This window comes from Equus quagga, chromosome 1 (genome assembly GCF_021613505.1).
Source record: "Equus quagga isolate Etosha38 chromosome 1, UCLA_HA_Equagga_1.0, whole genome shotgun sequence".
Classification (NCBI taxonomy): domain Eukaryota; kingdom Metazoa; phylum Chordata; class Mammalia; order Perissodactyla; family Equidae; genus Equus; species Equus quagga.
In genome coordinates, this window is record NC_060267.1 from 37877506 (window position 1) to 37890560 (window position 13055).

A 13055-nucleotide genomic window follows, 5' to 3' on the forward strand; every position below is an offset into this window, starting at 1 on the left:
GGTGGATGCTCCCGGCTGGAGAGAAAGGAAAGCCTGGTGGCGGGAAGTTTTTATTGGAGAGCGGCTGAAACAGGTGCGTAGCGGTGCTGAGTCCGGGGCGCCTTGGGGTCGGAGGCTGGGCAGATGGGGACAGTGGGGGCTTCTTTAGGGAGAGATTCTGGGGGTAACGTCTGTTAACCTCTGAAAGGGCTGATTTTTCTTTTTCCTGCCTGCGGGCGAGGCGGGTGTATCGCAGATCACTTTCTTGCACCAGTACATTGTCAGGGAGAAACGGGCGTTAAGCATCCCCGGCTCTAATGCATCTCGGGCCTTTAGGGGCACGTTCGACTGCCGACCGTTCTCTTTTTATTTCTAGCCTTTTCCATGCAGGAAGCTTGCTCGCTAAAGCTTGGTAACCACCGTTTATCGGGAAATATCCCTGGGGACGTGTAAATGTATGGGAGGGTATTAAATTGCTATTGCCTCTAAACGCAGGAGGCGGGAGAGGGGAGATGCGTGTCTGATTTAGTCCGTGGTACCTTAGTGGCATTTCCTCCAGCATCGATGACTGGCTGTGACCGCCCAAAATATTTCCTGTGAGTGCTGTCGACAGTTTAGAAGTAGCGGAAGTAAAATCAATGAATGAATCACCAAAGTAGGCGTATTGTGCACACACCAAAAAGTTCACAAAGTGGGAGCACTCAGACCAAAACATGGAATGAGGCTCAGGGGTATATTGCTAGAAAGCACTTAATATAGTGAGAAGGTAGTGACTGTTTAGTCTTCACAGTGATTGGTTAAAATATTAGCATTTTCTTAAACGATAGAGAATTGATGAGTGGTTACCTCATATCAACCTTGGGAAACAGTGTAAGTTTTGCATATGATTTCCAGAGGCGTAAGCAAGAAATGTCCCAGGTCACGTTACTCTTACAAAAGAAACTAAATTAAACTTTGTTTATATGACTAAAATGGTTTCGTCTGCTCAGTGAATTTTCAGGTCTGGTCTCTGTTTTTGATTTTAACAGTGCCTACCTTATACTTCTGACAGACCTGCTATAGCTCATTAATTTCTGAACATATTTTGTGTTGAGGTATCTTTTGCTGTTAGATCACATCATTTGGGAAAGGAATTTATGAGCAGTTTTTTAACAGTATAATCAAAGGAGTTGTTTAAAACTGGGGAAAAAATGGTTACAGGTTATCTTCTTTCATAAGAGTGGAGAAGGCCTTTGCTTTTGATTTCAGCAAACCTGAGCCTGCACTGTGTGTCAGGCACTTTGCTGGGCTATGTGAACACAAAGGTGAAGAGACTCAACCGCTGCCCTGCCCTGCTGGAAACCTTACAGTCTAGAGAAGGAGAATTAGATTTCCACAAAGTGATAAAGAGATATTTATATAGCCAAAGAATTAGAAGTCCTTGGTTTACTCCCCTACTTAAATATCTTTTAGTGGTGTGGCTATTCCAAACTTCTTAGCAAGGCACAGAAGACCCTGCCTATTTTTCCAGCCTAGTGGTAGCTTCAGAATTCTACATTAGGATGGACATAAGCTCAGCAGTCTGGATAAGGGTAGGGTGATGCTGAAGCTACTTTTGGAGAACGTTCTAAGTTAGTTTTAGAAAATGTTGCTTGTCCGTATCAGAGTTGGGAGAGGTGTTCATGGGGATTATGGGCCATCTAAAGTTTCTACCCTCAAGCCTCATCTCCTGCCACGTGCTCATATATCTCTTAAGTTTTAGTCATTCACAGGTGTTTAGAATTCCTTACTATAAGCCATGTTTTTCCCCACTTCTGACCTTTTCCTGTTCTCTCCTTCTGAAATCTGACCCTTCCACACAGTACCAATTCCTCTTTAAAACTGAGCCTAAATGTAACTCTTTAAAGCAAGTATTCAGTAAAATGCTAAATGATTAATTTGAGTATTTATGTTGATGGATTTTGCTTAATCTGGGACATTTGAATCTATCCCACTTGTTATTTATAAGATAGGTTCTCTCATCCCAATTTTACAGATGGAGAAAGAGGCTGAGAGGAACAGGTTACTTAACTTCACTAAGATATCTCAGTAGTTTAGTGCGAAATCTGTTTAGCCTCAAAGCTTCAGTCTTTTTTGCTGCATCACTTTGTCTCTGGTGGATATTTGATGTTATTGATGTTGTACTTGTTATTATATGTTTACTGACTTTCGCCACTTCTCTGAAATCTAGTGGATGTTCCATAAAAATTTTCATGGGAAGAATCAATAGTCCTTACTGAAAGGTCACTGCAATATATAATTTACTTTTTAACACTTTTAATGCCTAGTAGTGACAGATTATTATTGATTGAGCATTATCACTAGTACTGCTTTAAAGAAATTGTTACTATGTCTTTTTTTCCCCTATTTTTAGAAAGAAATTTGGATCTCCAATTCAATTTTAGAATGGCATCCGTTTCAGGTTAGTGGAAATGATTACATTGTGTAGTTCATTCTGTTCTGTTTGTAATTGCATGTTCTTTGAAAATAGTATTTGATTTTTTCTGTACCTTCCTCTCAATTTTGCTGTGAACCCTAAACTTCCCTAAAAAAGAGTTTTAATAAAAATAAGTAAATAAAAATAAATTTAAAAAATACTTGTTTTAAAAATTCTGATGATAGAAATGATGTTTTTTCAGATTTTTTTTTATTGTGGTAAAATATACTTAAAATTTACCATTTTAACTATTTTTTTTTCTGAGTAAGATTAGCCCTGAGCTAACACCTGCTGCCAATCCTCCTCTTTTTGCTGAGGAAGACTAGCCCTGAGCTAACATCCGTGCCAATCTTCCTCTACTTTATACGTGGGACGCCTGCCACAGCATGGCTTGCCAAGCGGTATGTAGGTCTGCACCCGGGATCCAAACTGGTGAACCCGGGGCTGCCAAAGCAGAATGTGTGTACTTAACCACTGTGCCACTGGGCCAGCCCCCATTTTAAGTATTTTTAAGTGAACAGTTCAGTGGTATTAAATGTATTCACATTGTTGTACAGCCATCGCTAATATCTATCTCCAGAAGTTTTCCTCATTCCAAACTGAAATCTGTACCCATTAAACAATAACTCTCCATTATTGCCTTCCCTGAAACCCCTGATAACACTAGTCTGCTTTCTGACTCTATGAATTTGACTCTCTGAATTCTAGGTATGTCATATAAAAGTGGAATCATAGAATATTTGTCCTTATGTATCTGACTTATTCTACATAGCATAATGTCTTTGAGGTTCATCCATTTTTGTAACATGTATATTTTTAAGGCTGAATAATATTCCACTGTATGTATATACCACCTTTTGTTTGTCTGTCAGTGGACATTTGAGTTGCTTCACCTTTTGGCTATTGTGAATAATGCCCCTATGAACATTGATGTACAAATAACTATTTGAATCCCTGCTCTCAGTTCTTTTGGGTATACACCTAGAAGTGAAATTGCTGGGTCTACATGGTATTTCTATGGTTAATTTCTTTTTTTCAGGAAGATTAGCCCTGAGCTAACATCTGCCACCAATTCTCTAAGGAAGATTAGTCCTGAGCTAACATCTGTGCCCATCTTCCTCTATTTTATATGTGGGACACTTGCCACAGCATGGCTTGATAAGCAGTGCTCAGGTCTGCATCTGGGATCTGAACTGGTAAACCCTGGGCCACCGAAGTGGTGCATGCGTACTTAACCGCAACACCACTGGGCCGGCTCCACTATGTTTAATTTTTTGAGGAACTGCCATACTGTTGTCCATAGTGGCTGCACCATTTTACATTCCTACCAGCAATGCATAAGGGTTCCAAGGAATGATATGGTTTTTGATAGAATTCTAGGAACCAAAGAAATTATAAAGTAGAAAATATAAATCACTTCTAATCTCACTATGCAGATTAATACTGTAGCATTTAGATGTATTATTTTTCAACAAAATTTTTAACAGTTTGATATGCTCTACTTTGGCAGCCCAGATTGGGTTCCTAGATGTGGACCCACACCACTTGGTGGTGGCCATGCTTTGACACCACTTGGTGGTGGCCATGCTTTGGCAGTGACCCACATACAAAATAGAAGAAGATTGGCACAGATGTTAGCTCAGGGCAAATCTTCCTCAGCAAAACAAAACAAAACAAAAAATACACACTTTAACATTTTGTACATATTGTTTTGTAATGTGATTTTTAAAAAACATAATGTAAATATAGAATATAAGTGTATTGTTAAATTCTATGTTGTAAATATTCTATTTTTAATATCTGCACTGTATTTTGTTTTGAAGTGACATTAAATGAATAATGTTACTTGATCTTTTAGAATTGAACTTTTAGACTGTCTCCATTTTATTATTTATTTATTTGAACACTCCATTCAATTCATTGGAATGCTTGTTTTTAATGCTGCATTATTAATATAATACAGAATGAAGAAAAAAGTTAAATCTCACTTCAAACAATTACCAGTCTAGTAGCATCAGTAAAATGGTACTTTTAGTCATGGCATGAAATACACATAAAACCTAAGACTATTTCTTGAGCATTTTCAAGTTGGAAAACCCATTATAAAAAGCTGGAAGATATTGCCAGGTTTACTCATTGAGTGCTTTTGATGCTGGGAAAATAAGAGACAGGATAACACCACAGTTATAACCTCTGGGACTCAAGAATCATTAAACGGTGGGACTGAAAATAGCTGTAGACTCCTTTGTCCAGAATTTGTAAAATTCCCTCTGTTTTCCAATAAAATAATTGAATCTCAACCATACATATTCTCTGAAGTAGTCTTTCTGTGTGTCAGCAGGAGCGCTCTCTCGGCTAGGTGTTTGCTAGAAATTAGCAGGAACAGCTTTTTTCCTCCGTTATCCTCTGGAAAAGATGTAAAACCAAACTGCCCAACTCTTTCTGTCCACTGCGCTGCCCTCTACTGGAGTACATGAGGGATAAAGCCAGCAGGTCAATGTGACTTTGTTTCATAAGGTAGCACTGTAGATGTAAAATGTGAATGAGAAAAGGCGTATCCCATGGCCCAGACAATTGGAACTTACCTGAATAAGCTCAAAAAGAATCCTTTAGTAAGTTGGCTTTTACAGTGGGAAAAAATCAGCAGAGCGCTAATTCTACAAGGAAACGATTTCAGTGGTTTTGAGCGCTGGTAATAAAGAAGCTTTGTACATTATACAGTCAGGCTGCTTTTCAAGACCTTGGAGGCACCTCTGGGCAATAGTTGTAGTAATGGGTAGACTCTCATGTCAATCGTTTTGATGATTTGTGTGTTAATACCAATCCCATTTTTGTGAGTCTATCTCCTCTGGATGTTTTTCTATGCATAAACATGGGTCGTAGTAGATACATGTTGAGTAGATCATATGCACGAGTTTCTTGCTACAAGTAGCAAAACTTTTCAGAGCCGTTACCTTTGTGAAGATTCATTTTAATATAGAAAGATCTTTTTCTCTGTAGTTTATCCCCATGCCTGAGAGTTGCAGTGATGTAGGACCAGTTTAACAAGAGGGTTCCAACTTCCCCATCTGGGGACGGGGCACAGGACTGATTCACATAGATACACAACTGTTCTGAGGCTACAGTTTAAGGAACTTTTTGGTGAAGTCAGTGAGTCCGTGGATGGTTCGGGTTCACTCTACATCCCACTTTGTCGTCATGGTAGGGGTGTCTCCCACAGCCTTTAGCAGGATGTCACTTTTTTTCTTGGTGTCAGTGGCAGATTCCTTTGTTCTGAGGGAGACTGCAGGGGAAGAAGGGGGCTCCAGAGTGGCTGTTCCTGGGGAGACCTCCATAGGTCCTTCGCCATCACAGCAGTTGAGGGAGGGAGCTGCAGCGTGGACGCTGGCTCCTCAGCCATCTTGCTTGGTCTGTTTCCATTTTTAAAACATAGAAAATGCTGTATTGAACATCTTTGAATCTATAGCTTTGTGTGCTTCTCTGTTTGTTTCCTTAAGATAAGTTCTTATAAGTGGAGTTAAGTGTTTTTAAAGGGTAAAAGGAAAACGTCCATTCTACCTTTTCCAGGCAGCTACTCTTGGTATTTTGATGTATTTCCATCCATTATTTGTTTCTGTAAACTTGACCAGATTGTATTGTGCTTATCAGTGAGATCTCGCTATCTGTTTGGTTAAGAGGTGGGTGGCAGGGGTGGGGAACTTAGGCTATAGTGATTTTTCAGTCTTTTGTAAGGTATAGTGAATATGGCCTTTGCTGCATACTAGCTTCAGCAGTGGGAAACGAGGTTAGGTTCTTTTCAAACTTTAAAGGAATGGTTTTCTTAAATATGGAATCCTCTCCCCTCCCCCCAACTTTATAATTTATGGAAATATAAATATGAAAAAAATAGTGACATAAGTTTTGGCTTTGTCTCACAACTTATTCTCACAGTCTAATTGTTAATAATAACTGGTAGCAATTTAAGTTCTATTAAATGCTAACCCAAGTGTTCTTTACTTAGAGATGAAAATGGGGATTTAAGAGATTCAGTTCAATATGGTAATTTTTGGATTGTGTATGTTAGTTATTCTACTTAATAAGACTTCAAGCTTTATCACTAGGATATGAGTTAAAAGTAACTGAATAATGAAATAGGTAAATTTTATTTAAGAAGAGATGCTTACTTTGAATAATTGCATTCACAATATTGTTGCCATTTCAGATAAACCCACCTCTTCTATTGTTCTACCCACTTCAACTATATTGGAAATGCCTCTTTGAAATTGCCTTCACACGGTTTGTTGCTTTGGATTTGATGGCTTCCATGGTGGCTAATCACTTTCCTTTCATTGTTAACTTCAGTTTGGGATGCTGGTAGAAAATATGCTGTTTCTGAAGAATGGTACCTCCCATGCCTCAGCTGTAAGCTTAGGAACGCTGGAGTGCCATCCGCACTCAATTCACTGTGCTCTTGAGCTATAGTAGCTGTGGCTTACAGTCCCTCTTCATTATGGATTGTTGAAATCCTTCACTGGACTCTTTAATCTCATCTCCTCTAGTAAAAGTCTTGTGTTGTACTTACCAGCATTAGAAATGGTGTAATTTAGGGGCCGGCCCCGTGGCTGAGTGGTTAAGTTTGCATGCTCCACTTCGGCGGCCCAGGGTTTCCCTGGTTTGGATCCTGGGCACAGACATGGCACCGCTCATCTGGCCATATTGAGGCAGCATCCCACATAGCACGACCAGAAGGACGTACAGCCAGAATATACAACTATATACTGGGGGGCTTTGGGGAGAAGAAGAAGAAGAGGGGGAAAAAAAAGAAGATTGGCAGCAGATGTTAGCTCAGGTGCCAATGTTAGGGAAAAAAAGGAAATGGTATAATTTGAACAAAAACATTAAAAGACTCTGATTTATTACAACTAGCTATACTTTCTTACATTCTTAGTCAATCAGGAATTGGGTCAGTCAGCATGGGTTGACATTCACATCTCTGTCCGGTAGGATTTGATCAGAGAAGCAGAGCCACCGTGAGTGATGTAAGGCATTTGCTGTCGGGACTACACCTTATGTGATTATGGGGAGTGGCTGAGCTCTTTCTTGATGGGTGTTGCCTGTGTGTCTGGCACTGGTCCTAAAGTCAGCAGAGCCAGCAGTCGAGAAGAGAAGGTGGATGTGCCATGGGAAGTGCAAAAACAGGCAGCAACCTGTAAAGATGTTTCTTACCGGAACCTATATGGGGCTCTCATTGTCTCAAAGCCTCCAACTTGGATGATGCAGTAGACCCGTCAGAGAGCTGGTGTACTTCCACATGGAGGTGCGTACAGCCTGGCTGAGCCTTCCAAGAAGCTGAGGGAGGAGAACCAAGAGGACCTGGAGGAGCTGTGGGCCCTGCTGTTTCCCCAAGGATATCGAGCAGCCGCTGGAGTTGCTGACTTTACTCTGACCTTCTTAAATAAGGAAAATATACCTACTGCTTTGCATCTACCTTCCAAATCTCTGGTTGCCCAACATGACACAACTGTCCCTTGTACAACCAAATATACACTGGCCTCTCCCCCAAAGAAGGCACGTAGTCTTTTCATTCGTCTTTGGAAGATCCTCATTCCTCTTCATGCTGAATCACATCCCCCTTGATAGTTCTCTAACTTGAAATCTGCGATATAATATCAGCTACTGGAGACACATTTTATTTTAGATGTTAGGAGAATAGGAGAAGGGACCAAAATCAATCAGTGAATCAATCCATAACCCACCACCACCACCAAAAAAAAAAAAACCCAAATGTGGTTTATGTATGAATATCTAAATCAGGAAGAAATGCTTATAGCTGTTGTAGTTCTCATTTCTCAGCTGGTCATGTGGTCGTAGTTATTTTATAACTACCTTCTTCAGCTTCCCATTCCGTATGCCTTTGCTCTCAGGAAGCACCTCACATGGCCCTGGGTCCTTGTGTGGTGGGGGCTTGCCTCGGTAGTTTGCTTGTATTTGGTTTTTGTAGTTCTCCATTAAGTTTAATCACAGGACATGGCAATACCCAAAGGCGTCCTAGAGGATCCCCTGCATTCCAAACCTACTCCTCCTTCTCTCTATAGTGTCACAGCAATCCAATTTCCCTTTAATAGTCAGAATCAGTCACCCCAGCCAATACTGTAACCCCCTCTATGCCTGTTAACTTACTGGCACGAGGAACCCAAAGTGGCCAAGACGCAGTCAACTTCCAGTTAAATGGAACCATTGCTTTTTCTCCTGGTAGAAGCGTTTCTTCCTTGCAAAGTAAGACCTCTAGACCAACAGAGTCCAAAGTTTCAGGGATGGCAAGCAAACATTTCACTAGTGGATCACTAGAAGGTAATAATAAGAGGAGCCACTCCCATTTCCACCCCTGATTCCTGGGCCTATCAATCCTAGGTAGGGGAGAAACAATACTATTCACTGTTTTGGTAGGTAAGGGCAGTTATACTGACTTCCGCCTGGTCATTTCTTCCATAATAGTCCTTACTAATGGGCAAAGGGACCAATGTGTGGCTTTGGTCAGTTGCTGAATACATCTGTTCTAATTACACATTCTGGAACTGGGGAAATAGCCACCCAGTGGGTTAGAGGACCTCCTGGGCCCACTATATGATGGACCTGAGCAAAATGGCGTTGACCACCTGACTTGTATCATTCCAGTCTATGATCTGACTGGTGGATCGCCATGGCATTTTGGTCCTCCAAGAATTATCAGTTTAGAGTTAATGTCTAGTAATGAGTTATTTTCCTGAGAAGTTGTTTTCCCTCCCCTAATACACAGTTACCATGATAAGTTTCTCTGGAGAAGACTAATGGAAAGATTTACTACGTAAATGTTTAGCTGTGTAGTAGAATCCTTTCTTGAAGGTCCCCAACCTCCACTTTATTCAGCAGACTCTGGGTCTGTAAATTGGCTCATTTCTGGCAGCTGCTTGAAGGACTGTAACTCTGTCGTGGTGGTTCATATCAGTCTTCTGTTGACCAGAATGAGGGCTTTGTATTCTGCGTATACAAATCAAGTAATCTATTTCCATTTTAGGGGCATCATGATCAACCAGCCAATGCTGAGGATCTCTGTGGGTCAGACCATTCTGATTACTGCTTTTGCTCTTATTGCCTGTTATGGCAACCACATCTGCCTTTTCTTTGGTCATGAATTGAGTTAGTACCATTTAGCTCCAATACCTTGGAATCCGTCATTCTTAGTGATTCAGGTAGTCTAGTTCAAAGGCAGTACTTCCCACGATCATTCCTGGCTTACAGAGAACAGCCACTCCAGAACTCTTCAGGGATGCTTGGGGCTCCCCTCACTAATGTATTTCTCACAGCTTTGGTGAAGGGAGTGTCCTCTAGATCCTCCTTGTTGACCTGGGACAACAAGAGAGTGGGTGGTCAGTCCATCTGATAATCCACTCTGGCACTCCCATCTCCTTAAGCATCTGGATCCTGGCCTTTAAAGCATACCCAGGAAGTGCTAGTCCTTCAACTTCGTTGGACTCTATAACTGTGTCATTCCGTCCCAACTTTCTGATATTCATCTTTGGGGCCAGGTTTCTGACAACCAACTAAATAAATTATTAGATCCACTCCTGGCCACTATATTTAGCACACTCAATCCAGCATTTCTTATTGAGTCCATATCAATAACTTTAGCTTCTTTCAATATTATATTCTGTCCACCCTGATTTATTACCCTCAGGATCTCTTCCCACATATATTCCCTAGAATTATAGTGATATATATTGGCAAATGCAACTCTTTTGGTGTGTTTTGTGTCTTCTCACAGGTCAATTTTGTACCTCTTCCTCTTGAGTTTCCTAGCTCTTGAAGCTCTGGGGGCCAGGGGTGGGTGGGGCAGAACCTTAGGGGGATTAGCAATCCCTTGCAAGGCAACTACCTTAGGAAAGACCACTACAGGTATTTCAGGCAGAAGGAGGCTGAGAAAAGAGAGAAAGGGCAAAAGAGACTTGGTAGAATTTAGTGATTGAAGGTCTCCTGCTCCATTGGAATCGGCTCAGATATTCCCATCCCGACTGCGGAGTCTCACTCCTTCCTGATCAATGCACTAACTTTAACATAAGAGTCCCTGTGAGGTTGGGAATTCAGTTTGCATGGGAATTCAGTGATCTTGGCCCTGTAGCTACAGGAGATGAGGGTTTCCTTTTGGACAATCAAAGAAACTTCGAGGTCCCTTAATGCAGATCCTGTATTTCTCTCCTCAAGTTCTTCAGCATACTTAGAAGCAACCAATCAACCCCAGTATTCTCACAAAAATGTTCTGTGACAGCAAACACATGGTCACCCAGAGCCTGGCCTTCTCTTGATACTGATTATTGGTGTCTATAGATTATAATTTCAAAAACTCTATCTACTGCATGCCCTGGCATACCATTATTCCTTTTACCACTGCAAACAAGGGTCATTAATATTTTTAATTCTAATCAGATCAGAGACCCAATTCCAGCTGGCCCAGAAGCAATTCAGAAAACCTGCCTTTAAGTTTCTCTTCCTCTGGAACAACATTTGGTGTTGATTTAGGGTTTAATGAGAGAAGCTGAATCATTATAACTGATACAGGTGATTTATTATAGGGATTAGTCCTTACATGATCATGGGACAGGTTAAGCAGTCAACTGCTGGTCTTGAAGTCAAAAGTGCAGCAGTAGAGACAGGAAGATGGATGTTGAGTGTGCGAGGGTAAGGATGAACTGAAATCCACAAGGACAAAGTGGAACCCATCTGTCTTTCATGGGAGCCGTGTTGGTGTGTCATTGCCCCCAGGGCTCTGACTTCCAGGATGCTGGTGCCCTGCAGAAGAGCTGGTGCCTTTGCCAAAGAAAGTTGCACATGAACCTGGCCAAGGTTCTCTTCCTCAGAGAAGCTGAGGAAGCTGTGGGCCAAGCTGCTGCCCCAAGGAGATTCAGCAGGAGCTAGAGGAATTGGCTACTGTCCCATGCCAAAAGGTGAGCCAGCAGATCCATGAGAACGTGAGGGAGTCGCAACAGCACCTGACCCTACGCCGACCATCCAAATGTCAATCTGGCTGCCATTTCATTTCCACCTCCCAAATCTCACGCAGAGCTCACTTATGGCCAACCCTAACTGAGAATCATAGGGAAGGGAATTCTGGCAGTTGTTACAAAGCCACCATAATATGCAATTTAAATCATAACCATAAGATTTCATCTCATGGAAAGGCATTAAAGCTGGGCACTAATGCAGGCAGATGTTTTCCGAAGCACCATGGACATCTTTAAAATGTTTCTGGCTTCCGTTCATGTGGTGTCAAAAGAAATCTCATTTTGACCTTAATACTCGGATTGATTAGAATCATATGTTAAGGCTTCTTTTTTATTGAAGTATAATTGACATACAATATTATATTAGTTTCAGGTGTACAACATAGTGATTCAACATTTATGTACATTATAAATGATCACCACAGTAAGTCTACTTACCGTCTGTCACCCTACAAAGTTAATATGATATTATTGATTATATTTTCCATGCTGTACATTACACCCCTATGACTTACTTATTTTGTAACTGGAATTGTATCTCTTGATCCCCTTCACCCATTTTGCCTACCTTCCAACCCCTCTGACTTCTGGTGACCACCTGTCTGTTCCCTGTATCTGTGAGTCTGGTTTTGTTTTTTTTGTTTATTTATTTTGTTTTAAAAATTCTATATATAAGTGAAATCATACGGTATTCGTCTTTGTCTGACTTATTTCACTTAGCATAATACCCTTGAGGTCATCCATGTTGTTGGGAATGGCAAGATTTCATTCTTTTTTAGAACTAAGTAATATTCCATATATGTATATATATAAATATATATCACATCTTTATCCATTCATCTGTTGATGTTAAAGCTTCTTTATAAGTTAGTTATGATAGAATTATAATGCCAATTCCAATAGCACACTTGATTTCTCTTTTTACTGTTACATCATCTTGTTTATAATCACTGACTTTTTATCATGCAACCATATGAAACCAAATATGAATGTTTTTGTGAAATAATAGCTAAATACTTAGGGGACTACTTTTAAATAGCTTCCTTTTGCTTCAAAGTCTGGTCACTTTGCTTAAATGATTTAAGAGATTGTTGGATTGCTGCCCTACAACATAATAAAAATAATAATTATCATTTATTAAATGCTTAACTGTGTACCAGGTACCATGTTAAGAACCTTCAGCACAAGCAGAGGCACTTACAACTAGAATATACAGCTATGTCCTGGGGGGCTTTGGGAAGAAGAATCAAAAAAAAAAAAAGTTTGGCAACAGGTGTTAACTCAGGTGCCAATCTAGAAACAAAAGAATTTTCAATGTGTTATCTCACTTAATTCTTTATAATAATACCGTGAAAGCTATGTATCATCCCCATGTTACATTTGGGTAAAATGAGGCCTAGTTAAATACCTTAGCCTGAGGTCACTCAGCAGGTAGGAAGAGGACCTAAGATTTAACTCAGGTCTGTGTGACTCGAAAACACGTGCTCTTAACCTCTGTGCCATGCTACTGTAATTTTGTCTGTATGATTTAGATGGTGAGGAATATCCAAAGATCAATAAGGAAACCTAAAATTGTAATTAACTCTGTCTTGTCATTGTGTCTTTTT

At 40.5% G+C, this 13055-nt stretch overlaps 1 protein-coding gene and 1 pseudogene across 1 annotated transcript in view; one reads left to right on the forward strand and one right to left on the reverse strand.

Annotated features, from left to right (window-relative positions):
- The first annotated feature begins 1 nt into the window (after window position 1).
- Window positions 2-13055, forward strand: part of RECQL (RecQ like helicase) — a 48188-nt gene continuing 35134 nt past the window's right edge. The window contains exons 1-2 of the mRNA XM_046672877.1: window positions 2-73; window positions 2372-2419. Coding sequence (XP_046528833.1) covers window positions 2404-2419 — 16 coding nt within the window. The 5' untranslated portion in view covers window positions 2-73; window positions 2372-2403. The remainder of the gene's footprint in view (window positions 74-2371; window positions 2420-13055) is intronic.
- On the reverse strand, window positions 5436-5834 carry LOC124245515 (ubiquitin-like protein ATG12; annotated as a pseudogene).